This window comes from Nyctibius grandis, chromosome 2 (assembly GCF_013368605.1).
Source record: "Nyctibius grandis isolate bNycGra1 chromosome 2, bNycGra1.pri, whole genome shotgun sequence".
NCBI lineage: Eukaryota > Metazoa > Chordata > Aves > Nyctibiiformes > Nyctibiidae > Nyctibius > Nyctibius grandis.
This window is the reverse complement of record NC_090659.1, coordinates 65,816,156-65,841,928: the sequence shown is the minus strand read 5'-3', so window position 1 is coordinate 65,841,928 and position 25,773 is coordinate 65,816,156. Positions and strand designations below refer to the sequence as shown.

Sequence of the window (25,773 nt, the reverse complement as noted above, 5' to 3'; positions counted from 1 at the left end):
CCCTGTCCTGCTTCTCTGATGTGTCATGTCAAAGGTGGCAGATGGTATAAAGAGACAAAGTGGACAAAGCTGGAAAAATATCAGGGAAATGTGAAAGGATGAGACCAGGGAGCCACAGCAGCTGTGGAAGTACTGCAGGCAGGGCAGCATACGGGGGAAAGGAGGTCTTCAGCGACCCACCATTTGTGCTTGAAACTTGTGTCTGCCCACATCTTTAAAATCCAATAAGAACTCTCAGTCATCCTCATTACCTCTACCAAATACTTGTGTTTGATGCTACCTTGGAAGTTGAATAAATAGCTGTCAGGAGTCTGCTGGGAATAATGGAAAGTAATTTAAAAATTGTAACATAATTATTTTTACTATTACTGCAGTACATGGGTATCATTTGAGTGCAGATATGCAGAAAGGGTGTGAGTAAACGTTTGAGAGGTAAGTTGTCATTTAAAAACTGAGATGAAGCTATCCTAAACCTGAAAAGTGCTGGAGTTTTTAAAATTAGCTGGGGTTTTACGAGTCCATTAGTAACAGGACTGAGTCCATGGTTTGCCTTATATATCAGCATAATTTTACAGTGTTTTTCTTAATAGATCCATTGACTTTTGCTCAGAAACTACCAGCTTCTAGAGGAGAAGGAACCATGGCTGGCAATGAATCAGGACAAAACCAAGGGAGAAGACCTCAAAGCAGCTGAAAAACAAAAAACATTGTGGCCAGGACAACAGGCTGAGAGCGAGCTGTTGAGCAACCAGAGGGCTGTGGTCAAAGCTCATAGCTGCTTGCTGCTCAAAAGCAGCAGCAGCAGCAGCAAAGTTCAAGAAGTCTCATTTGAAAGTTGAATGTTTAAATTAGGCATCTACACTCTTCCATTTTTAGGCATCCTAATGCTTTTGTGTGCTAAGTTTTGGACTCCTTTACACTTTGCTTCTTTGAATTGTCAACCTAAGCATTCAGAAATCATGAATCAGTCTCCCTCTGCCCCCAGTGGCTTAGAAACCGTGAGATTTTAAGAAGTAACAGATGTTTTGTTCTTTTTATTTCCCTTCTGGTTTTTGAGCTTGCAGAGTTCATATTTTAAAAGCGTTTCTCCTCGAACCCCAGGCTAACACTTTATTTATTCACTCTCTAAATTTAAAACAGATTCTCCCATCAGCCTCAGTAATGTGGGCTTAAAGAAGAAAAATTCCATGCTCATGACAAAATCATGAGTTGGCATTGCTTGGTTCCTTTAGGTTGTCTTTGGGAATATAGGATGGGACTTGATTTTCTGGGGTTACTGAGCACAGTCCTCTCGTATTGCAAGCAGCCGTGTTATATAATCCCATCTGAAATTTATTTTGACTTCATCTTAAATGTACTTATGTTTACTGCCCTGTGTATTCACTATGGAAAACTCTTCCAGAACCTCACTAATTAACCAGTTATAAAATTTCTTCTAATTTCTAGTCTAAACATATTCATAGCCAGGTTAATATGCCTTTGTTCTTGTATTAACATCATGTTTCAGCTGATGTGAGTGTATAAATATTCCTTGGGTTTTATTTCTGCTTCTGCTCTCTTTCCTGACACCTAGCTTTTCTTCAGGTGTGGTCAACATCATCTTCATCATTGCAAACTATGAGAAAAATTGCACTAAATCAGTATAGTCTCCAGCTATCTTAAGCTTGTAAACCATCCCCAGTACACAGTGGCCTTTCTTTCACATCTTTGATGCCAGCAAATTTTAGGGATTTTGTGCATTTAAATATAATGTTCAAATGTCAACTCATTAGTTACAATAAAAGTAATGTAGTCTAGAACAAGATGAGTTTACACCTCTAGGAAGCAGTGTAATCAAAAGTATGCATATGCTTTTGATTAACAGTTCATCCTAAAGATTAAGTAGATGTTAGTATGTGAAGTGATTTAATGGCGGTATGAGAATAAAGTGGGGAAAGCATGCTGCTTACTTCCCCAGTGGTGTAGTCTAGCCTAGTATGTAACTAGTTTAACTGTTGATGTATGGAAAGTTGTAGTGAAAATGATGTAAACATTCAGGCAGAATGGGTGTTCTCTGGAGATTGTCCAAGCTAACCATAGCAGATTATATTACCTCACATTTCAGTCTTACTTTGAGAACATGCTTTTCAAACTCGAATACTAAAAATAAGAAAATTAAATTGACGTTTTGGGGCTTTCAGTGGTGGTTTGAATGCAGATTCAGCTGAAGACCTGCACCTCAGTTACCTAAAAGTTTTCGTTTGAAATTTCTGTCAGTGTCCCGGGCTTGTTTAATGCACTTAAAGCAATGTCTCTGGACATATGGGACATTGCGTCAGATCCTTTACAGTTAGGCTTCTGATAGATTAGCTTTATGGAAGCTTCTGCCTCCATCTCAGACTCTCACCTTGTGTCTCCAATTTTGTTTTGGTCAAGGAAAGTGATACCTGAAAGTGAGGTACCTCTTCTTTGGCTGTTTGTTCTCTGTTAATAAACAATCTTTCGATAATATGGTTCCCAACGGATCACGATTGCTAGTGGCCCATAGAGAAAGACTTTGAAGACATGAGTTTGGAATGGCAAAATGAAGAAAGTTGGCCACTTGCTGCTTGTGTTACTGCTTTCCTACATGGCAACTGCAAGGTCTGAATGAGTCATCTCTTACGCAGATAATTCATCATTTAAATATATAAATGAATGTTATTCCATGCTCACCAGTCTGGTGTGTTTTGACTATATCTAGGTTAATTGCATGACAATTCACAGCACCAGATTTTCTGGAACTGGTTTGATTTTTTCAAAAAACTTGAACTATAGTATTAGTGGTAGGGTTTGTTTTGTTTTGCTTTTCTGGCTAATTATCACTATCTGTAGGAACAGTAGTATGTCATCAGACATGCTGGATTTCACCTGCATTTGTGGAAGATTACTGCTGCCTTTGTCAAAAATATGTTCATTTGGGATATCGTGGTCTCACTGGCTACCATATTTTGAATTGTTCTCTTAGAATTTGTTTTACTTTTGGGGGGATTTCTTCCATTTTGAATTGCATATAGCAGTCTAGCAATTTTGTTCAAAAGGTGTAAGGGGTTTTTTTGCTTTTATTTTTAGGCATCAATCTCTTTGAGGAAAGACTTACTACTTTGAAGATAAAGTGCAAACTAGGGAATATTAAAATATACTTTGCATGCATGGTTTTTTTTTTGTTCTGTTTGCCTCCCACCCCAAATATGGCTTGTTTGGTGTTCAGCGCTTTGCTCTTGTTCAGCACAGGTCGTCTCTGAAATGCACTTACACTTTCTCCTCTCCCCTCCACCTTCAGTGATGGAATACCATTATTTTCACACTGCTGTGGTACATGTGAGTCACTAGACGTAGGGAAAGGCATTTCGGGTGCTTCTGCTGTTGAGGCTTGCCAGCCCTAGTGGGAAAGGATGGCAAGATGACATCCCCTTACAACTCAGCAACACCTGAAAAATTTTATTGTCTACGTAAGTCCCTGCACCTGGGATTAGTTAGGAAGCTTATTACCACTCCTGTGGCAGGGTCTGCTTTTAGGTTTTGCCTTTTTGCTAGATGAAAAGTAAATTAGCTCACATTCCTCATCAGAGCTCCTGCTTGGACTTCTGTTCACCTCTTGGGTAATCTACAGTAGGTTGCTTTATTTTTGTTGTTGTAGGCATTCAGACTTTTGAGGTGAAGCTACTAGGCAAACTTGGATTCAACTCAGAGCAGCTGTTGCTTTAGCTGTTCTCTGTTATAGTACTTGGCTAAAAGGTTGGGGTTTTTGTTGTTTGTTCATTTTAACCATATAAACAAATGTCAAGAAAGCAAGAAGATATGCTTCCAAGGCTGAGGAAATGTAGTATTTATTGTTTCAGTCCTGACATAATCAGAGATTAATTTTTATTCTACTGGACGTGAACTTTTAACTGTGAATAAAGGGTTATGGAATGGGAGAAGCTGTATCTTCTTTTTATTTCTATGTGATTTTGAAATGTGGCTGTCTGTGATAGTGTGTGCCTTTCTGTAACAGCACTGACTACAGGTAAAACATACATGTACACATGTTCAGAAAAGAAGTAGAACAACCATTTCCAAATGCGTTTTTGGCCCTTTCCCTGGGGGAGTGTGGGGGGGAGTTTCCAAAGAAAGGGCTGCCACCAAGTCCCGGTGGATTTTAGTAACCTTGCCGTCTTGCCTCCCTTGTGCTCGTTCTTGGTTTAAGGACACAAACCAGTTTTACAGTACCAGTAAGTAACTTCTGGGCAGAGTTTTGGTGTGAAGGCTGGTGCCCCTAACATGGCTGATGCCACGGGGTAGGCTTTCTCCAGCTTGACTGGTGAGCACAAGCGTGTGCTGCCTCCTGGGCACCTGTGTGTTGGAAGGGCAGTAGCTGGGGTTGTAACAGCTACTGTAGATTAGGCTTCCAGTTATGGGCAAAGTGACCTCTTGCCTTTGTGACCAGAAACCATGCGTTTAAAAAACAGATGTGTAGTGACCAGCACAATTATTGCAAAGTTTAAAAAAAAAAAAAAAAAGGCAAGAAAGAGAAGAGCATGTTGATGAATGTGAAAAACCCACTGTTTGGTGAAAATAGTGCTCACAAAGTAATTCAGACAGAGTGATGCTCTTCAGTTAGGAGACATTGTGAAGACATTAAGAGTTTCTGGTTCAAGGTGCATGGTTGTAAGGGGCCAATGTCTGTAGTTCTGGGGTTTTTTAATACAAGAAGTGAAACTCCTCAGAAAAGTAAAGCAGAATTGTTAGTATTGAAAGGTGAGTTTGAGCATAAAATTTTGGTTGAATTTTTCCATCAGTCTTTGTATAGGTGATTGACAGTTTGAAAATGTAATACTTGGTGTTGTAGCAGTGGCTTGTGATTCTATATGAATAGCGCCCGTTGTTTCCATGTAAAAGCCATCGGAAATAGTAGTATATCATGTATGCAGAGTATTGCATTGATTGCTCTAACTGCAGGATCAAGTCTCTAGCTTATGACATCTGTTGAAAACTTAGTGACTGATATTTTTCTTTCCGAAGCATGGTCCTTGTTATCACAGAATCACAGAATGTTAGGGATTGGAAGGGACCTCAAAAGATCATCTAGTCCAATCCCCCTGTCGGAGCAGGATTACCTAGACCATATCACACAGGAACGCGTCCAGGCAGGTTTTGAATGTCTCCAGAGAAGGAGACTCCACAACCTCTCTGGGCAGCCTGTTCCAGTGTTCGGTCACCCTCACCGTAAAGAAGTTTTTCCTCATATTCATGTGGAACCTCCTGTGTTCCAGCTTGCACCCATTGCCCCTTGTCCTGTCAAGGGATGTCACTGAGAAGAGCCTGGCTCCATCCTCATGACACTTGCCCTTTACATATTTATAAACATTAATGAGGTCACCCCTCAGTCTCCTCTTCTCTAAGCTAAAGAGACCCAGCTCCCTCAGCCTCTCCTCATACGGGAGATGTTCCACTCCCTTAATAACCTTCGTGGCTCTGCGCTGGACTCTCTCTAGCAGTTCCCTGTGCTTCTTGAACTAAGGGGCCCAGAACTGGACACAATATTCCAGATGCGGCCTCACCAAGGCAGAGTAGAGGGGGAGGAGAACCTCTCTTGACCTGCTGACCACACCCCTTCTAATACACCCCAGGATGCCTTTGGCCTTCTTGGCCACAAGGGCACACTGCTGGCTCATGGTCATCCTGCTGTCCACTAGGACCCCCAGGTCCCTTTCCCCTATGCTGCTCTCCAACAGGTCTGCCCCCAACTTGTACTGGTACATGGGGTTGTTCTTGCCCAGATGCAGGACTCTACACTTGCCCTTGTTATATTTCATTAAATTTCTCCCCGCCCAACTCTCCAGCCTGTCTAGGTCCCTCTGAATGGCAGCACAGCCTTGCGGTGCATCAGCCACTCCTCCCAGTTTTGTGTCATCAGCGAACTTGCTGACAGTGCACTCTATTCCCTCATCCAAGTCATTAATAAATATATTGAATAGAACTGGTCCCAGTACCGACCCTTGAGGGACTCCGCTAGACACAGGCCTCCAACTGGACTCTGTCCCATTGACCACCACTCTCTGGCTTCTTTCCTTCAGCCAGTTCACAATCCACCTCACTACCCGATCATCCTAGCATTCAACTGTTTTATTACATTATTAGACTGTTATTTCGATGAATATTTAGAAGTTAAAGGTGCAGTTTTGTTAAAGACCTACTGCTGTAGGGATCTGAATATTTAGGCTATTTTTTTTGTCAGCTTTGGGCAGCTTCAGACATTGAAAGCAAAGCCTTGTTTGTTTGCTTGATTTTATTTATCTATTTATTTATGATGTATGGACTTCTGTGATGCTTGAAGACGTGATTTACAGTGTAGCATTTCAAGCCTCTTGTGACTACTTTAGAGGTCCCTCCCGCCCCCGCATACGGTACTTGGCTAATAGTGACTGCACAAGACAACTTAAATGTAATCACAAAACCAGATTTCACAAACCACTTAGCAGCAACATAAAAGGTTAGTGTATGTTTTATGCTGTGGTTTTTTTCTACACAAGACTAGCTGTTTAGTAAAGTATACTATTGCTAGAAATAACAGTAAGCAGATTTTTGCCTTTGGCAAATACAGTCATTAAAACAGGGCTATAAATCGCCCCTCGTATAACTGCACGCATTGTATGTGCCATGGGTATTTTTCAGTCTGTTGCTCGAAGTGGTGAAGGAAAAAAACATGCATACATGTATTTTCAATATAACTGTATAAATATATAGCTATCTAATGGGGTTTAGAAGGTATATTTTTCCAAATCGCTTATTGATCCATCAGGGTGGAGATACTGGAATCAGAGACTGAGTATATCAGTTACTTAAGTTTTTCTTTTAATTGATAATGCTAGTTCTTCATAACTAGAAAAGTATGGCTATTAGACAGACGGGTTGCTCCATTATTTGGCATCTAAGCAGCAGCCTACACATAAAGTACTTTATTTACTTTTTTCCTATTTGAGTTTCATTGTTCTTGAAGGCCATTGCTGAGCAATTTTCTGCTAGCAAAATTTTGCCTGTGGGGCCACGTGTGCTCTGGGAAATACTGTGAGCCATTCCAGCCGGCTGGCCTTGAAAGCTGCTCAGTTCCTGAAGAGCAGCACCATGTGGCTGCAGGGCCGGGGTCGCTCAGCACCTTACAGGATGGGTCTGCTAAGTCACAGAATCACAGAATGTTAGGGATTGGAAGGGACCTTGAAAGATCATCTAGTCCAATCCCCCTGCCGGAGCAGGATTACCTAGATCATATCACACAGGAACGCGTCCAGGCAGGTTTTGAATGTCTCCAGAGAAGGAGACTCCACAACCTCTCTGGGCAGCCTGTTCCAGCGTTCGGTCACCCTCACTGTGAAGAAGTTTTTCCTCATATTTATGTGGAACCTCCTGTGTTCCAGCTTGCACCCATTGCCCCTTGTCCTGTCAATGGATGTCACTGAGAAGAGCCTGGCCCCATCCTCATGACACTTGCCCTTTACACATTTGTAAACATTAATGAGGTCACCCCTCAGTCTCCTCTTCTCCAAGCTAAAGAGACCCAGCTCCCTCAGCCTCTCCTCATAAGGGAGATGTTCCAGTCAAAAGTCGATTCTTATTCAGTAGGCTACTGTTGGACACTGAATCTCCTTAAAGCCATCACTTGAAGTCTAAAAGAAGATGGAAGTCCTTCTTTTGATCAGGGTAGCACTACTGAATATTGTGTTGTTGAGTCTTGAGTTTCTTTTCATCAATGCTCAACATGTAGGAAACTGCTCAGCATTTGTGTTTAGGTAACAAACTTACTGGAGCTTCTTTTCAATATAGGCCTCAACATGATATTGAGTGGAATTGGTTATTTTTACTGTGAGAAAACGTGGGGCTTCCATTTTGCTTCTAGTTCTGGTTCGCAAGTGTTGGGCAACACATTTAGAAAATGGCCGATTTTGCTGTTACTCAGCCTGCACTGCAGCTCTGTGTTGGGGACCTGTCCTTGTAATACGTTCTCAGTGCTACTCTCTTTATTTCTGCTTTGTCTGCTGTTGTCTTCTTAAGCCCCTTCGAGACCATTATCTTGCTTAAAACAAATACGCAGCTTTATAAGAATGTCTCTTTCTTCTATTTGCCCCTCTTCCCCCAAAAGAAAATGCCATGTATATCCTGTCTCAGGCATGTGGAAAAGTTTCAAGCAAAAAGTGTGCTAGACCGTAATATCTTACCTGTGCTAAAGTTTTGGAGTAAGATTGATCTCACCTGATTTTAGTTGATTGAACATCAGATTCACAGGGAACAGGAAAGGCTCCCCCAGCTGTCGATGGAATAAGAGGTGCTCCCAGCAGGCAGTTCACTCCGGGTGTGTGATTCATTTCTTTCCAGATGGGATGAATTTTCTCTTGTGATACTTCTCTCTTGTATGACTGCAGAGAGACAACCTGGATGATGAGCTTAGACTAAACACATATCTTCTAGACAGCCAAAGTTGGGTGAGCTGAATTCCACCATGGCCACCAGTGCAGCTGTGGGAGAGCTCTGCGTGAGCTCATGGCTCACCCCACAGCTCAGCCCTGACAGAAATCCATTACTTTTAATGCACTTGTTGCCTTAGTTAAAACTGTATTTAGGAACATTTGGAGACACTGTTGCCTGCAGTTATGAGGAGTGAAATGCATTGTAATGTGTCCTCTCTTGATGGTGGTTATCAAGAGTGGCAGAAAGACAGTCATGCATGCTTTTGTTGAAGAAGTGCAGTTGATGGGGCAAGTTGATGTCTCTGCTGCTTTCAGGATGAATGGCTTTTTGCACATCAGCAAACATGTGGTCTGTGGAATTTTTGTGTTCAGAATTGGATCCACATGTGATGTCAGAGAAATGACCTCAACAGATCTTGTGATTTCTCAAACTTTTAAAATTACTCAGTGTAATGTTAACCCTAATTATAAATCTCCAGCAAGGGCACATATCCAGATATATTCAGCATCACTCAAAAAGAAATCTAAGCCTTTCCTTAAATATTTGATACAATGTCAAGATATCCTGAAATATCTGGTGATGAGAGCAGCTTAATGGGTATGAATTACATTTTTTTTATTGGGTGATATTTGTCTTTAGTAGTTTGGTCATTTGAATTCAGTTTCAGGAGACTGTTTAAAATATGCTGATGCTGTCAGCTAATATGCGTAGTATCTTTTGTGTAAGCACTTTCTGTTTCCTAACAGCACAGTAGACAAAATACCTCATGAATGTTAATGTTAACAAGAAATAACCATACCACCACGTCAAAGATTGCATAATCCAGAGGGAGAAGCGAAGTAGCAATGAGATGAAGGCCAAATTTGTCTATTCAGTTTTGTCTGGCCTGAGTGTTTCTCTCAAAGTACCCTTTCTTTCCTGTTGCTGTGAAGGAAGTCCAGGGCAACTGGATACTTAATTGCTGTTAAAAAGGGATGAATCTCAACCCAAGCAAGGCTCTGAGGGTCATGGGGGAAAAATATCCATCCTAGTAAATAACATGAAAACACGTCTCCTGGTTAGCACGTAACTAGAGGTGGAGAACACCCTGTTTCAGTGCCAGGGAATCACGTTACTTTATACTCAAGAAGGAAGCGTGTGCCCTCTGAATGCACGGTTTCTGACAGTGATGATCATAATTCACCTTTTCCTCACCTTATTTGTTCACAGTCTGCTTATAGTTTAGTTGTGATATGTTGGATGGAAGGAATTATCTGGGAGGGGATTGAATTCTTGTTTTGGGTCACATCCTGGTTTTCAGCCCCTTTCACTTTCCCTGTAGGCTACAGGGAGAAAGTAGGGGCAGCTTATGGCTGTGGGCACGTGTCATCATATGGGAGCAACAGGAGGTATTGGCTGCTGGCCTTTGCTGCTTTCTTAACAGCAGGTACTAGTCCTCTCCGAGGCAAACTGTCTCCAGGCACGATGGTCCCACAGGTAAGAGCCACACACTAAACCCATTGTTGGACTATATAATATTGTCACTGAGTAAACCTCACTTTGTTCTTGGAGAAAATTGTCTGTGTTGTTAAGTACCCATAATACATATTGATTACTTTTTTAGATTTTTGGTACCAGCAAAGGTGATGAGATGTAAATTCCAGTGATGACAGACCTCTGTATTTGCTAGTCTTTGCACTTCCTCAGCCTGGTTTTAGACCTGCTATTTTACTACAAACATGACTTTTTTCTTGGTGTGATCTCTGGATGGCTAGAAGCGGAACTGCAGCACCTTGTTTGGTCATCAGGTCCCCCTACCTGGGGCGTGATGGCCAACCTCCTCAGCTCCCCCAGTGTGTGCTCTGCAGGAGTCTCCCACTGGGACTCAGCAGTCACTGCCTTTGCTCAGCTTGTATGAACCTGCAGAGGAGTGTTGATAAGCTGGTAAGAATTAAAAAACCAACAGGATACCAGTGACATGTAGCTCCGCTATCTTTCATCCTGCAAAGCCTGTGCTGTTCTCTTGGCCAAGACCTTGTTTGATGTGCAGGAGTAGATGGGATGTCTCAAGCTGTGTGGTACCAAGTAATTTTAGCCCCCAATTTACTAAATATTTACAGTCTAAATAACAAGAGCTGATAGTAGTGGCTCCTTAGTGCCAAACCAGGGTTATGGCTCTCCCTCGTTTATTCACATGGTGTTCTTTGTCAAGTATCAGGAGACGTTGTGATTAAAAATGCGTGAAAGGCCACTACAAGAAGTGTGCAAGCAGTAATCATGGTTCAATGCCATTGTGGTCTTCTGTATGCAGAAGTTCTTTCCCTATGGAGATTTATTCTGAGTCTGACAGGGTAGTCTGACTTCTCTAAGTAATCATGGTGAAGAAAAATAATTTCTGAAGCTGGTAGCAAGACAGTATTCCAGTGGAGATGATTAAAGTATGTGTATATGCTGGCCCAGAACTTTGCTTGAGGGTTGATGAGAATATGGATAGCCTAAACATTTTATAAATAGGCAAGGATGAAGGATGTTTATTAAGTCTTATAACATGTACAAAAGTATTTTTCAATTTGGAAGAAAATCTGGAGCAACATTCTGATGAGCCGACTAATATGACAGATGATCAGTGGTAAATTGTAAGCAATATTCTGCTGGCTTTTATCTCCAGATATTTGTGGTCTTTTAAACAGTTAACATTTAATGGGAGTGGCTGTTAATACCTGAAGTTTATTGTAATTTTTCTATATCCTGTTAAAACTGTTCCTAGAAAAAAGTTATGTCATCCTTCTCAGTGCTTTGGCAAATCCGATTTCATCAGTGCAGTGCCAGGCAGGCCCTCGCTGCTTTGTAGAAGCCCATTTCCTTTTCTGCTGAGGTGCCTGGCCAGGAGAGGATAGTTGCTCTCAGGTAAGCAATAGCTGATGGTATTGAATTCCGGCTGTTACAGGTGCAGCCATCCTTCCACTGGCTCAGTCTCCATCTGGAGGCACCTTCGGCAAGCAGTGTGCTCTCTTTGCACTTTGATTTTCTTAGTTTTATTTCCCTTTGCTTTCTGCTGTGGAGTTCGAAGCCCATCTAAGGAAGGAGTGGGAACACTGCTTTTATTTTGGTCATCTTCTGAAATGTCGTCTTATAGGAGCCAAAATTCTGTTTTAAATAAACCTGAACCTCTTTATGTTGTAAACGTTCCTCAATTCTTATTTTTTTCTTTTTGAACTTAAATATTGTAAAGAATATATTTCCATGTAAAGTTGTCTTTCAATAAGACATTTATGCCAGGTGTAGTTCCTCTAGTTTACAAACAAGTGGAGGAAGATGGGCCACTTCCCAGATGAATCAGATTTTGGTTTGACTGACTGGTAGGCTGAAAACGCTTATTTCCCCTCTGTCAATTAGACCAGGATCTGGGAAAATTACTCTTCTGCCTTAGGCACCTCAATTAAGTGCTTAGAGTTAGGTGGGATTAATTTAGATTTACCCTTAAAATAAAAAGCAGAAGATGGAGAAGTTTATTTCCGACAAGTGACTCAAATGCTGACAGATAATAATTCCGTGTCAGTCTTTATGGATGTACTCAAATGACATCTCGGTAATAATCACTTGTAGCATCCAATTATGTTGTTATGTTGTAAATAAAAGTCTCCCTCTTGGATACCCCAGGGATCTGGAAATTACCTGAATATTGACACTGAATAAAGTGTATTTGTAAATATAAATTTAAAATTAGATGCATGCCATCTTTAAGCACATAAGGACTTGGTTTTCATCGCTAAGAAAAAAACAGAAATTAGATAAAATCAAATCCTTTTCCAGTTGTACATATTATCCTCAAGGTTTAAATGAATTAAAGCTCTCTTACTGGAGGAATTCAACTTAAGGCTGAAAAACCCATGGTCAAAAAAGTCACATTGTGTCAGTCTGATGTTTGACTTTTGATAGCACATCCCCAAAGACTTCTCTTTGTTGTTCTCTGCACAGAGAACACTTGTTTCCCACGAAGCCTGTTGTTGCTGATAAAGCTCATCTGTATCAAAGTGGTATCTAATATGGCACTGCTGTGCTCTGGCCTTAAGGAAAAAACAGTTGAGTGGCTCATTTGCCTTTGTAACTCTGCTGCGCCTAAAGATTTATTTTAACAATTCTGTCCAAAACCCAAATCACAATAACTAAGTCTGTACCACACATGTTTTTAAACAGAGCATGAAAGAAAACAGTATTGAAGGTTAAAACGAAGTAGAAGCCATAAAAGTTGTGTTTCAGAGACTGTGTTAATGTACTTGTGATAATAACGTGGTGTTGCTTTGCTTTGATATTTGAGACCTCTATCTGAGTGACAGAAAGCAGATCTCTTAGGAATCTCCTTAGCTTGAACATTTTGTGGGGTTAAATGGGCAACGAAGCAGAAGGGTGTAAGCTATTTCCCTCTGAAATGCTGCACGTTAACTGCAGGCAGAGGTAATTCTGTAAGGCGCACGCACACACACGTATATATTCACATACGTATGTATGCACACACACACACAAGCAGCACACAGATGTGCAGAAGAAGGGATGAGAAGTCAGGTGATAGTTGAATGCCCCAAGTTCAATGTCGGTAAGAGTAAAACCTTGCCCACAGTCAGGAGGAAGAGCGATGAGAAGCTTTTTTCCCAGCTCAGACTATGTGCTGCTAGCAGACAACATCATGTGCAGCTTAGAAGTCCTGCTGGCCTTTCTTCCCCTCCACCTCCCCCTGCCCTGCAGATACAAGCACAAATCCCTTCTTTCCCTGCTTTGCCACAAATGTATAAGCAGATCTCTGCTCTGTCTGTGCTGCTTTGCTATTTAATGCTAGATTCAACATATGGATCAGTCCCAGCAGCTTTGGATTTTGAAGTGACTGGAGGCTAAGTCACTGTTTCTCTGGTGCACGCCCGGCACCACTCCTCTGTTTGTGCTCCCTGATGATTGCTACAGTTATGTGTTGTTTGCTAATATAACCATTTATCAGACTTTTACAATCCAGAGCCAGTTTCGTCTTTCAGAGACCTGGGATGACTCACGGGTGTATTTTTCAAAGCATCTGCTGTGTAAGGAGCTGCTGCGAGTTGCAGGCAGGCTGCAAAGAACTAGCAGAAAAGCTCCTGAGGATCATTCTGAAAAACTATGTTGCTGTACTAAAAAGGGAGGTGGTTATTTTTTATCTTTCCTTGAAAATGTGACTTGACTACATGATTACGAGGTGCCTCTGAAATCTATTGGTAGAAGCAGCCATTATTGTAACACTCACTACACCAATTCCCCTTGTTCTTCTTTCCACTCTAGTTTGTGTCCCACCAAAGGTAGCACTTTACAGTGATGCACAAAACACAGAGCTTGTACCTTCCCTTGCAAATCCCATAAGTGCACAGACAGTTGTCACTTTTTCTTCTGTATCTTTCTGTATATGTTTAAAAGACAGTTCAGACTCCCCGTGTATTCCGTCTTAAGGTCTTCTGAGGCTGCTTAGAGAAGTGTTGAATACATTTCCTCTACATCCATGTTACAAAGGTTACCAAGCTGTTTGAGTCTGTCAGGTTGGTGATAGATCTGGCATGACCAGACAAGAAACTCTTGTGTATTGGGAACCTGACTGGCAGAAAACAACCCAAAACTTCTGCCTTTCAGGTATCTAAAGATGACATAGCTTTTGAGACTTGTTTTGCCCTTAGAGGTTTCGTTTCCTTGAAAACATTTTGTGGGTATGATTTTACTCATTAGGAATGAACTCAGGACCATCTCTCCTTCAGTTTCACACATAAAATACAGTATTACTCCACATCCAATCTGGAGTAATTGTAGGATGCTGCATCCAAGCTTTTCCTTAGCCAGTCCATGTCAGTTTTGCAAGACAGGCTAGTGGTACCAAGCGGATCCTACAGCAACTCTTAATTCTTTAAATTTCATGCAAGATTGCCTTCTTTACCCTGTTGTGGCTGTAGGAGCACTAGATCCAGCTGGAGCAGTGGCCTGGCTGAAGGCAAGAGTTAGGGTGTAACATGAATACATTATAGGTTAGAAGCAGCCACAGGCTGAAGGCTTCATCTAAGAGTGTCCTTTCAAGTTAGCAGTCCGGTCATGAAAAGTTCTGATTCCTATTGTTAAAATGTGTTTTACTTCCCCTAGTAAAGTAAAAAGTAAAATACGTACAATCCTGGATGGTGTCAGCTCTTGGTCAGATTAATAGTCGTGTTGAGACTAATGCAGGGCTGAACAGGGATTATCAGAAGCTTTTTCCTGTTACATTTGATTTTGCTTTAGTTTTAGGATTTTAATATTTTGCCTGAACATCTCTATTTTTTTCTGGGCCTCAGAGTTCTCTCATTTCAATGATTTCTTCTCTTCAAAGGGTTTTACTAGAATCATGGCTAAACTAAAATGTATCCAAATAAAAATAGTAAAAACCTCTTTGCATCTCAGTCTGGGTTTGTAGTTAATAACTCCCAAATAGTCATAACACCCCGTATTCTCATGTTTCCAGACTGCATATAAGGGTTCTGTTTTCACATTTGATGACTTTGGAATTGCCTACTCCTTCATTCTAGTAAAGTGTTTGCTTATGGCTAAACAAAATGAGGAAAAATGAGCAGGCAAAGAAAACAGACCAGAGAAGAAGGTGGTCTGAATAATAGAATGATTTTATTTTCTTCTCAAGCACTATTTAATGTTAAAAAAAGAAAACACAAGAAGGTGGTTAGATGGTTTTTGCCTTGAAACAGAGAGGAGTGGAGAAGTGGGAGGCCAAGGGCGGGGGGTGTCACAGAGTTTGGGGTTTCCATCCCCAATTACGCACTGGCTGCTATGCTGATGAATTACACTGAAAGCACTGAATGGTGCCATTATATTCCTTTTCAAAAGTTGTGGGCTATGAAATTCAATCTGAGGTATTTTTAATGAGTGTTCTGAGCCTCAGTTGCAGCTCTTCCCAAGAAACAAGGAGCACAGTGTGCTGCTAAATAGCACTGAGGCCGGGGGTTAAACTCATTCAGGTTTTTTGCTCACAGGAAGGGAAAGTAATATCAACATTTATCTGACAGGTATATACTTAATTCCAGAGTTGAGCTTCGGTAAAACAGCTTGCCATAAAGAAAACGTTCTGAAAAATGAGGTTCTATCAGCTTTGCATCAAACTCCCATCTAGTTTCTGAAAACGAGTCTTGTGTGTTTTCCAAAGCCTGTGTCCGCAGTGCACATGCTGGGCTTGTGCTGTGGGCATCCCTGCGCTGCAGGACGCTGTGCCCGTAGCCATCGGGCACATCTCTGTGAGCAGAGGCTCGTGGTGGAGGTACAGTTTATGCCAGATGGGGACATCTGCCCAGTTACACCCCCTGACTGTCAATTAAACATAGATAATTCAGAGGTAATCTTTGTCAGAGAGGTGCCTGCTGGCATCCCTGGGTCTCCAGTAAGGGTTTCGGTGTCATGGTTGTGATGGCTTTGGGGTGACTCCTTCCCTTCTCACACCTCTCAGCGAGACATAGCTTTTCAGGGAAGCTTTTTTAATGTGCACCTGGTTTCAGAAAAGCCATGTAGCACAAAAGTATTGTTGCCTTCCATTTTTCTTACGTGCTGATTTGCAAAGTAGTTTGTTTCAGGTTGTGAGGAAAGCGCTGTTTAACGCATGTGCCCTACAACTCACTCCAAGATCTGAAAGTCGTGATGGGCTGGCTCTGGTTCTTGCAAGTCATCACCATTCAGCGTCAAGGCTCTGAAGCTGGAATGCTCGTGCTGACAATACTCTTGAGAAAGGAAAATAGTGACTTCCAACAGTGGATGTTTGCCTTGCTAACGGGATAAAGAACAGCCACAAACCACTTTTTAGTTTTGTTAGTAAAATGAGGCAGAGATGACTCAGCATTTGCAAGAGCTAATTTAGAGAGTAAGATGACATACTAGTAGTAAGTTTTTTCATTGTTCTTTTAATGCCTCATTTTTCTTGTCCACACTGTGCATTTGAAATTATGTTCAAGGAAAGTAATTTTGTTTTAGTAACAGTGGCTCTGGCAAGAGTGTCCTGCTGGAAGTCTCCAAGAACTGAATGGTTGGTGTGTGAAATTTTGCAGCCTTAAACAGTTACTCAGAAGTCTCACTCTGCCACTACTGATTTCCCACAGATGTTTTACACCTATCTGAAGGAAGTAATGGTTATAGTACAAGAAACAAGGTTTGGATTTTTTCAGGAGAACTAATTAACTTGTGCAGAGACCTATTGTTGCAGTTTGATATTTTTGAGGATTAGGGTTTTTTGGGAGTTACTGAGGTCAGCATTCACATTTCATGTGAAGGCATGCATTGTCCCCATCAGGACAATTTCTTAGGGGATTGTTAGGCAGACAACAATGAAGTTTTTCAGCTGAATTCATTAGCAGAGGGGATCAGAGCATCCGTTTTAAGTTGATAAAGTGATTTTTAGGTGCATATGTGTCAAATGTAGTTTTTTTAAATCAGTACAGAAAAGTTAAAACAAAGTCAGTTGTATTTCTAACAGAGTTAGACGTCAGCTAGTTAAAATGCTGTAGAATACAGCTGAAGGAAGCAGTGAACCGGGAAACTAATTGTGAAGTGTTTTGTTAATGCTTTTTACGATGAATAACATTTTGTAATATACAGATGTGTACTTAGACCACAGTGACCAAAGGCTGAATGGTTTTTGGTCTGTAGTGTTTGTCGTGTTTAGCTGATGAGAAGTTCCAGATTTCCTTTGGCATTGATGACAGCAGGATGGATGTGTGAAATGAATTCTCCTGCGCATTTTTGTCCCTGCAGCTACCCGAGGAAATTCTCTGGGCTAGAAGAATCTGCCTCTTTCTTCCCCGTTCTTCATCTTTATAAAGGGCTCCACTAGGTTTGTGGTGGTTGCTGCTGACTCCACAGTAACAAACTCCGTGTCAAGTAGAAATTAGAGTAATTTAAAGGTGGGAAATAAAATCAGTATTAATATCCATTTGCATTTATAAGAACTGCAAAGAAATCAAATGATTGGATTGTTACACCTGAGGGTGACAGGTTGGTCTGTGGTATGAAAGGCTCAGTTCTGAGGTACCCAGCCTCTCTCTTCTCCTTTTTTATTTCCTCACTTGCACATTGAAATGACGTATATAATACAGCGTGGGTGGTATTTGCCCATTAAGTCATAAAGCTATGATTTTATGAGCCAAGTGAAAAGAGACCAAGCAGAGCCTCCAATTCCAGTAGCTTTAGCTGAACTGTAATTCTGGGATGTACCGTTACCTGAGGATTTACTGTAGCTGAGTTTTGTATTAGTCTGACTGTGCTGTAGGAAGTTGTTTAACCAAGCACTACTGAAAATAGCCTCATCATAATACTTTACATTAGCTTTCCTAGATAATATTTTTCTTTTTTCTTCCACACTATTTAACTATGAAAGAGGAATATTTAGTTATTTCTTTTCCTGATAAGTGTTTAATTTTCACCTGAATTTTACTGTTGGCTATTTCTACTAAAGTTGATTTTGGGCATTGGAAGAGAGTTCAAAGTCTAGTCAGAGCATCCTTCTGCTTTTGCCTATTTTAGAAAACATTTGACATAAGTGAGTTTGTTGTGAACAGAAATCCAAGAGCATGGTTACAATAACAAATCTGTGTGTATTCAAATGTAGAAAATTGAACGTTTCTTTGGAGAAGGTGCTAGAAATGCAAGTAAATGAAGACAGCTATTAAAATCCTTTTCTTTGTATTTTTGCCTCAATAATTGTTTGCTGTATTGATTTTTAGTTAGCAATCACATACCTGAAATACCCATTTTTGAAGTCACCTTGTTTGTCATAGCTGATAGGTGGGGGAAAAAGTGCAAACTTGTGCTGCTGCATTTTTTTTAAGGGCAGGTATTTGGAGTAAAACACAACCTGAAGTAAAAAGCACCACATCTTACATCACACTGTTTAAAAAAGATGACAGCACCAGCAAAATCAACTGAAGGGTAAAGCTGTACATCAGAGACTGTGGAAGGCAGCACTGACATTAAAGGGAATACAGCTCATGTGGTGAGTGTAAAGTGGGGAAAGCAATCCACTAAAATCTTGCAAGAAAGGAGCACTAAATAGTCTTATTGTACACACACAGCAGATGATCAATCGCGCTGCTTTTAAGGCAGTATAAGAGACTTATTCTGTTACTGCATTTGCCTCGATCTGCCTGTGATGGTATGTGCGCGTCTGTGCGAAAGCATGTGGGCTTACGTGCCAGGATGGAGCCTTCAACTACATTGAAAATGGAAAATATCTAAAAGAGGATGTGGCCTCTAGGTTGTCATGAAAATTTGCCTCTTCTACACCCTCCCTCCAAATGGGGTGGATACCTGGTGGCTGTAGGTACAGCGTGGGGATCCGCATACCTAGAAATAGTGGTGGGAGTGTGTGGCTGCTCTGTTTAAAAGTGTCACTTCTCCTCTTTGCTTTGACCTGGTATGTAGGGGTGATGAATCACGGTTCTTCCAGTGCTTCCTAACTACCCAGCCTAAGCTGAACAGCAAAGTTAAAACTAGTAAGTCCAGGTGTGAGAGCTATCTTTACAGTCTAAAGCTATTTTTATAGTAATCTAATCCTTCCTATAGGATTAACACCTACACTTTGAAAGGGAGGAGAGGAGAAAAAGGGCAGAGGATCTCCAAGTATCTTGGCAGTGTTAGGTCCAGAACAACACCACCAGACCAGTGCTTATTGCTTTTAATCCCACCCTTCGAGCCGTAGGCATTTGCTAAATATGAATTGTGCATTTCATTTTATGCCAGAAAGGAGAACTGAGCCAGCAATGTGCCCTTGTGGCCAAGAAGGCCAATGGCATCCTGGGGTGTATTAGAAGGGGTGTGGTTAGCAGGTCAAGAGAGGTTCTCCTCCCCCTCTACTCTGCCCTGCTGAGGCCACATCTGGAATATTGTGTCCAGTTCTGGGCCCCTCAGTTCAAGAAGCACAGGGAACTGCTAGAGAGAGTCCAGCGCAGAGCCACGAAGACGATTAAGGGGGTGGAACATCTCCCTTATGAGGAGAGGCTGAGGGAGCTGGGTCTCTAGCTTAGAGAAGAGGAGACTGAGGGGTGACCTCATTAATGTTTATAAATATGTAAAGGGCAAGTGTCATGAGGATGGAACCAGGCTCTTCTCAGTGACATCCCTTGACAGGACAAGGGGCAATGGGTGCAAGCTGGAACACAGGAGGTTCCACATAAATATGAGGAAAAACTTCTTCACAGTGAGGGTAACTGAACACTGGAACAGGCTGCCCAGAGAGGTGTGGAGTCTCCTTCTCTGGAGACATTCAAAACCCGCCTGGACGTGTTCCTGTGTGATATGATCTAGGTAATCCTGCTCTGGCAGGGGGATTGGACTAGATGATCTTTCAAGGTCCCTTCCAATCCCTAACATTCTGTGATTCTGTGTTTAAAATATGAAATTTGTGTTCAGATGCTGACTGCATTGTTCTCCTGTTAGTAGTTTTCAAGCCTCCTTTGAAGTTATAAATTTCTGACAGGGTTATTTGTTTAAGAACCCTGTTGCTCTGTCTCATCTTCGAGGTTATTTTTGTACTATTTGCTTATCATGAACACTGTTGGTTGTTTTTTTCTTCCTTTCAAAGCTGTAGGTACATACATAATTTTTAACTGCTTCGAATAATAGAGAAAATTCATGCTGTTAAGAATATGGAGTTGTTATTTTCAGTATTGATTATGACTGTATATGACTTCAGAAATAGTCATGAAAATACTAGGTGAAGTTTTCGCTATCATTTCTATGCAGTTGTTAAACTGGAGTGTAATAATAACTTGGGAATCAGACTGATCTGAAGTACAAGGGGTTTTCAGGATGATTTCCTGCAAAAGAACAAATACAATTTTAAACTTTGTATTTAAACTTTGTGCAATATAATATTTAAGTATTTGTAAAACATTTAGCTTGACCAAATTATCACATTTCATTTCTGAGCACTCAAAATGTGCTAGGAACAAGGCATTAGTGGAAGAAATGTCTGCCTTTATACTGTGACAGGTGTGAATGATACCTTTTCCTTTTAGATTAACATAAAGGAATTATTTTCTCTATATATGAGCAGTTACTAATGCACAAGCAAGTGTAATTAAAGAGAAAAACAACTTTTTTTCTGATCCATTTGTAGCAGTTTTGAGGAAGAAAAGGAAAACATCATAGTCTGTGCTGCCACATGAAGCTGCCTGACCAAAACACTGACAGGACTTCTATTTTTCAGATGTTCCAAAGAAAGTGCTTATTTTATTTGTTTTTTTAACATGGTATTACTGCTCAGTAATGTAAAAACAAACAAACAAGCAAAAAACTTTCAATTGAAGATCTGTTCAATCTGAGATGTGAGATTAGTTGGCTAGACAGATAAAAACTGGTAAAATCACTATTTGATCCTAAACAGACACTTTTTTTTTTTTTTGTAGACCGTTAGTGAAATAATGGCTAAATTAACTGGCAGGTGGGGGAATGTGTCCAAACCCACTTCTTTTAAAGTCCTGGATATCTTCCAGATATTACGACGCACTTTCTTTTTTTTAAAAAAATCTGTATTGCAATCTGTGCCAAAGAATGGTCTAAACAAATATGTAGATGGAGATTTTTTTTTAATGATTGGCGATTGCTAGAACATTAAAGAATTGTTGAACCGAAAAATATTCACCACTGGAAGATCATAAGCAAAGTACTGTTTTGGATTTTGGTGGGAGTAGAGGGAGGATGAATTCAGTAGGACTGAAATAATGAGCAGACAGCAAATGTTGAATGCACAGTGCGAAAAGCAGGCTACTTTGACTGGGTACCTTCACAGCTTGCAGCTAAATGTGGTGATGCACATTATTCATAATTTAGAATTTAGTGGCCTGACGTTCCCTAAAAATGTAAAATGACTTTTAAAATGTGATTTCACAGAGCTAAATGAAAGGCCAGTTCAAAATGCATTAAGCAATAAGGATGTGTAGCTGGAAATCAGTGAGCTTCTTTTCACTACAATAAATTTATAACGTTATTTTAGTCTAACTAAATACCACCTCAAAAGAATAATAGTAATTCCCTGCTGTCAGTGCGTCTGGGATTCACCTCATCTAAAATGAACCCTGTAACACAGGTGCCTGGGCTCCTTGTCATCAAGAGTAAAATAGTACACTGTATTGCTAAGGAAAAATTCATTGCCAATGTGCTCGGATGGCTGTTTTGGGGTTGGAAGAATTGCCCTCTGGAGCTACAATATTTCTTCATTGATGATACAAGATTCTGGCCATCCCACTTGCGTGCCTCATCCTTCTCCTTTGATTTTCACCTTCAGATGAGTTTTTTCCCTCCCTGGTGCAAGTTCTCATTCAACGATGCTCAGGGAGAGCAGGATATAGGTCTCCTGGCTCTCTGTTCCTACATCCTCCATGTTGGGCCACACTGATGACCTTCCCTTATCCCAGCGTATGAGGCTTTCATGATGGTCATGTAATGGGAAATGGCCTGCACTTTCTCACCGTGGCAGGGAAAAGCCTTCCTATAGCATAGGCTGTAGTGCAGCCTTTTCCCCCCTGCAGCCTCACATGCATGTGTAGCTATGTTGGGGGGGCTCATGGGCCCCCGTGGATCAGACCCGTGCTGGCATGGAGCAGGGAAAGAGGCCAAGCTGTGGTTCATGGGACATGGGTGCAGCCGCAGGGCTGCAGGACAGGAGCCCATGAAGCTTGCCTTGTGCTTGCTCTCTGAGGCATGGCAGCAGGGCCGTGCTTGATGGTTGGAAAATGCCTTCCAAGTTCTGGGGAAAACTTGTGTTGTCCCGTAGGCCTTGTAACCACGTTCAAGTGAGACATGACTGTTGGCTGCAGATGATGTCATCGGTGTGGCACACTCATTCCTGAATGCTTCCTCTGTCAGCTTGTGTTTGCTGTGACCTGAGTGACTGCTGGTTTGCTTCCATACCCAGCGGACTGAGCTTTTAATTTATTGTGTTTAAATTTTTTAGTAGGGATGTCATGGAACTGCACTGAATCAACATCTCCGTGCAACCGGAGAGTTCCTGCTTTGACGGATGTTGTACTTCTCCTTCTGGTCCTGCAAGGCCGGAGTGTCGTCAGGCTGTAAATGTCAGCAGATTTTATATGCAGTGTTTCCCTTGAATAAACTGTCGGATTTTTTTTTGAAGTAGACTGATCAAAGCTAAGATGAGTTTAGAATAATAATCTTATTTACAAATACTTGAGTAAGAAGCATTTTATGTTACCGAGGCACACACCGGAGAAAATGCCAAGTGACATAAACACTACAAGAATGCCGTTCCATCATCTAAATGCATATAAGAAAAAAAACTGTATGAAAACACTCAGCAGGTTTTAATCAGATGCTTTTACTCATGGTCTGAGATCAGACAGGCTCACTCTCCTGAGCTAACCTTGTACAGTGTGGTGGTGCAGATGGGCTCTCTGTCTTTTTTCCTGTTGGTTAAAAATCTCCACACTCCCTGAGGCACCTGTTTTTTCCCAGCAGGAATGATGAGGTTTGGTCTTTGTCAGACAGGAGTCCATCAGGTTCTTTAGTAAGACATATACATACATATGCACAGACACGTTTCCATTCTTCTGGTTGTGCACGAGGATGAAAGCAAGTATCCTCTGCCTTTTGGTGTCCAGGTGGCTGTTAAACACATCCTTCCACTCTCCAGTGGCCCCAGCCAAACTGAGGAGGCCCGAGACTAGTCTGGGAGCTGGAGCATTTGCCTGAAGTTTCTAAATCATTTGTATTTTTGGAGCAGTAAACTAATATCATTATTACGCTAGGCGTAAGTCTTTTTAATATTATTGGCTCCAGCAAAATGCACTTACTGAGAAGCTCTTTCATTGAGAGATGATGTATGTTTGAATGTGCCTACATACAGCGATAGATGGAGTGGACAACATGAGAAGCTTTCTGTTAGAACTGACACACGAGGTGTGATGGCTGGCATGGGCTGGGTGGTGATCATCAGGGATGCTTTTGGTTTAATGAAGCTGGAGAACACGAAGTGAGTTTATTAAAATATATTTACACTTGAGATTTATTTTGGAAGGCATGACACCAGATCAAAAGAGCTCTGTCTAGAAAAATAGATGTCCTTTTTCCCTTACCCTCTCTGTATCCTCTTATTTGGCATTTTGGTGTGAATTATTTTAGTTACTGCAAGGTTGGCTGTGACGAATGCTTAAAGAAATTAGTACTCCTGTCTGTAATTGTTCTTGATGTGTTTTCTGACAGTATTCATGAGGCTAATGTTTGCTACAGCTACCATTAACAAACAGTTAATAAAGTAATCTAAATGAACGTTGCTTTCTGGTGGCATAGGTCTGTGAGAGGCCCTGGGAGTACGTTGGGCAAAAACCTGCTCAGCAAGTTCCTGGGGAGGTGAGCGTGGCTTTTCCCTTCCAACTTTCAAAACGAGCCAGCGCTGAAGGTTTTGGTCGCCATGTCCTACATCACCAGGGTGACAGCACTGCTGTTGTGGCACATATATCCTGTGCCTTCCCTAGAAAAACATCATCCTTTTAATTTCTCTGATGTAAGCCTTGCTACTGGGTATTTACTTTTCACTATTCATAGAATTGTAGAATCATAGAATCGTTCTGGTTGGAAAAGACCTTTAAGATCATCAAGTCCAACCGTTAATTCATATTAGACAATGTCAGATAAATTGCCTTTGGAAAGATGCTTTGTACTCAGGGTTGTAGCTGGAAACCAGGTATTGCCCTAGGTGGAAAAAACCTGGGGATTTGTTTTTTGATATCGCAGTGAAACAGAGACCAAACTGCGTAGTGACACATCTGGGAGAACGTGAGGTTGAACAGCTGCCCACTCACAAGTAGTCTGTTGGTACAGGCACTGCCTGGAGATTCTGGGACCTGGGCTCAGTCTCAGATCTGAGCCAGGCCGTCCGGACTGCCCACCTCTACTGGTTTTCTTCGCTCGGTTACCACTGGTTTATTTTGCTCTAGTAATTATTTACTGGGCAGACAGGGAAAGGGCCAATCTGTAGGTTGAGTGCAAGGGCACTTGTCTGGGGTGTGATGGGTCTCTTGTAACAGTGGAGTTTGTGCAGTTTAATGGGTTATTATTTGTTCTGAAGTGAGTGGAGATCTGTGTTTCAGGGCCTTTTGAGTTAAAATAGGTGCATTTGTGCAAGGAACAAAAATATTTTATTTCAGTGATTGGTCTTTTTATACAGAAACTGTTTTTTTGCTGAAGACATGCTGGTGAGCCGTAATTTACAGTATTTGCTGCAGGTGTGGATTTAACTGATGCACTGATGAGAAGAATCCTTACAATCAGCAAAGCGGTGGCTCTGGGAGCTAATACCGAGCTAGAACATCTGGTCTTTATAGAGGGAAGACTTTCAGTGTGTGGAAGGAAATGCTTGCTCTTGACTCCTCCAAATTACTTGACAGCTCTGTTAGGGTAGCACAGATGGGCCTTGACCAGCCTCAGGGCCTCACAGCACGAGGCTCAGGATAAGCCCGTATGAAATCAGAACCCAGGACTTGAGCCTGTTGTTTATCAAGTGGTGTCCAGCAAACACTTAGACACTTGCATTTTGTATGGCACGTCTGTCGTGCATAGATGTACATAGCACCACCTGACATGACTTGAAGGGCCTGTGGGGTGAATGGCTGTCTTCTGAAATGCACAGTAGCAATATAGCCTAGAGACTGATACCTTACTACATTGCACATTTTCCTGGCAGACATAAGAAAACTATATCCCAAGTCCCACTCTTCTATTTCATGGTATTTCTCCCTCAAAAATAAAAATGCACTAAAGATGTATTCGGAGCTGCCATCCAGGGATTGATGGATACTTTCCACAGCTTTAAAACTAATGAATTATCGTCAACTGCCCTGTGGGTATGGTTGGAATATCCACTGATTTTGTAAACTGTTTTGACAGTGTTATTTCCTGGACAATTTCTTAGCATAGTAATTTTTCTGTCACTAATTTAAAGCATCTTTGTAACACTTGGCTTTGTTTATTTCTTACAGCAAAGAGCTCCAGGGAAAGTTTTGCATGATGCTGTTTGCAACCACCTGAACCTTGTTGAAGGCGACTATTTTGGCCTTGAATTTCCAGATCATAAAAAGATGATGGTATGTAAAAGGATTAATTTTCAGCTGTTTTTTGTCTACATACACACTGTGTTCTCTCCTTCTGCTCCTTACTTATAAGGTATGTTTAATCCTCCATCTCCAAAAAAAAAAGGACTTTTTTTAAAAAATGTTCTTGCCTGCTGGAATTGAAGAAATGTTTTTAAAACCTGATTACTCCTGTCAGATTTCATCTGTGTTGAAACTA

At 41.3% G+C, this 25,773-nt stretch overlaps 1 protein-coding gene across 8 annotated transcripts in view; it reads left to right on the top strand.

Moving 5' to 3' along the window:
- Positions 1 to 25,773, top strand: part of FARP1 (FERM, ARH/RhoGEF and pleckstrin domain protein 1) — a 220,405-nt gene that overhangs the window by 120,818 nt on the left and 73,814 nt on the right. For all 8 annotated transcript variants that reach the window (XM_068425054.1, XM_068425053.1, XM_068425050.1 and 5 more), the window contains exon 3: positions 25,464 to 25,568. In XM_068425054.1, coding sequence (XP_068281155.1) covers positions 25,464 to 25,568 — 105 coding nt within the window. The remainder of the gene's footprint in view (positions 1 to 25,463; positions 25,569 to 25,773) is intronic.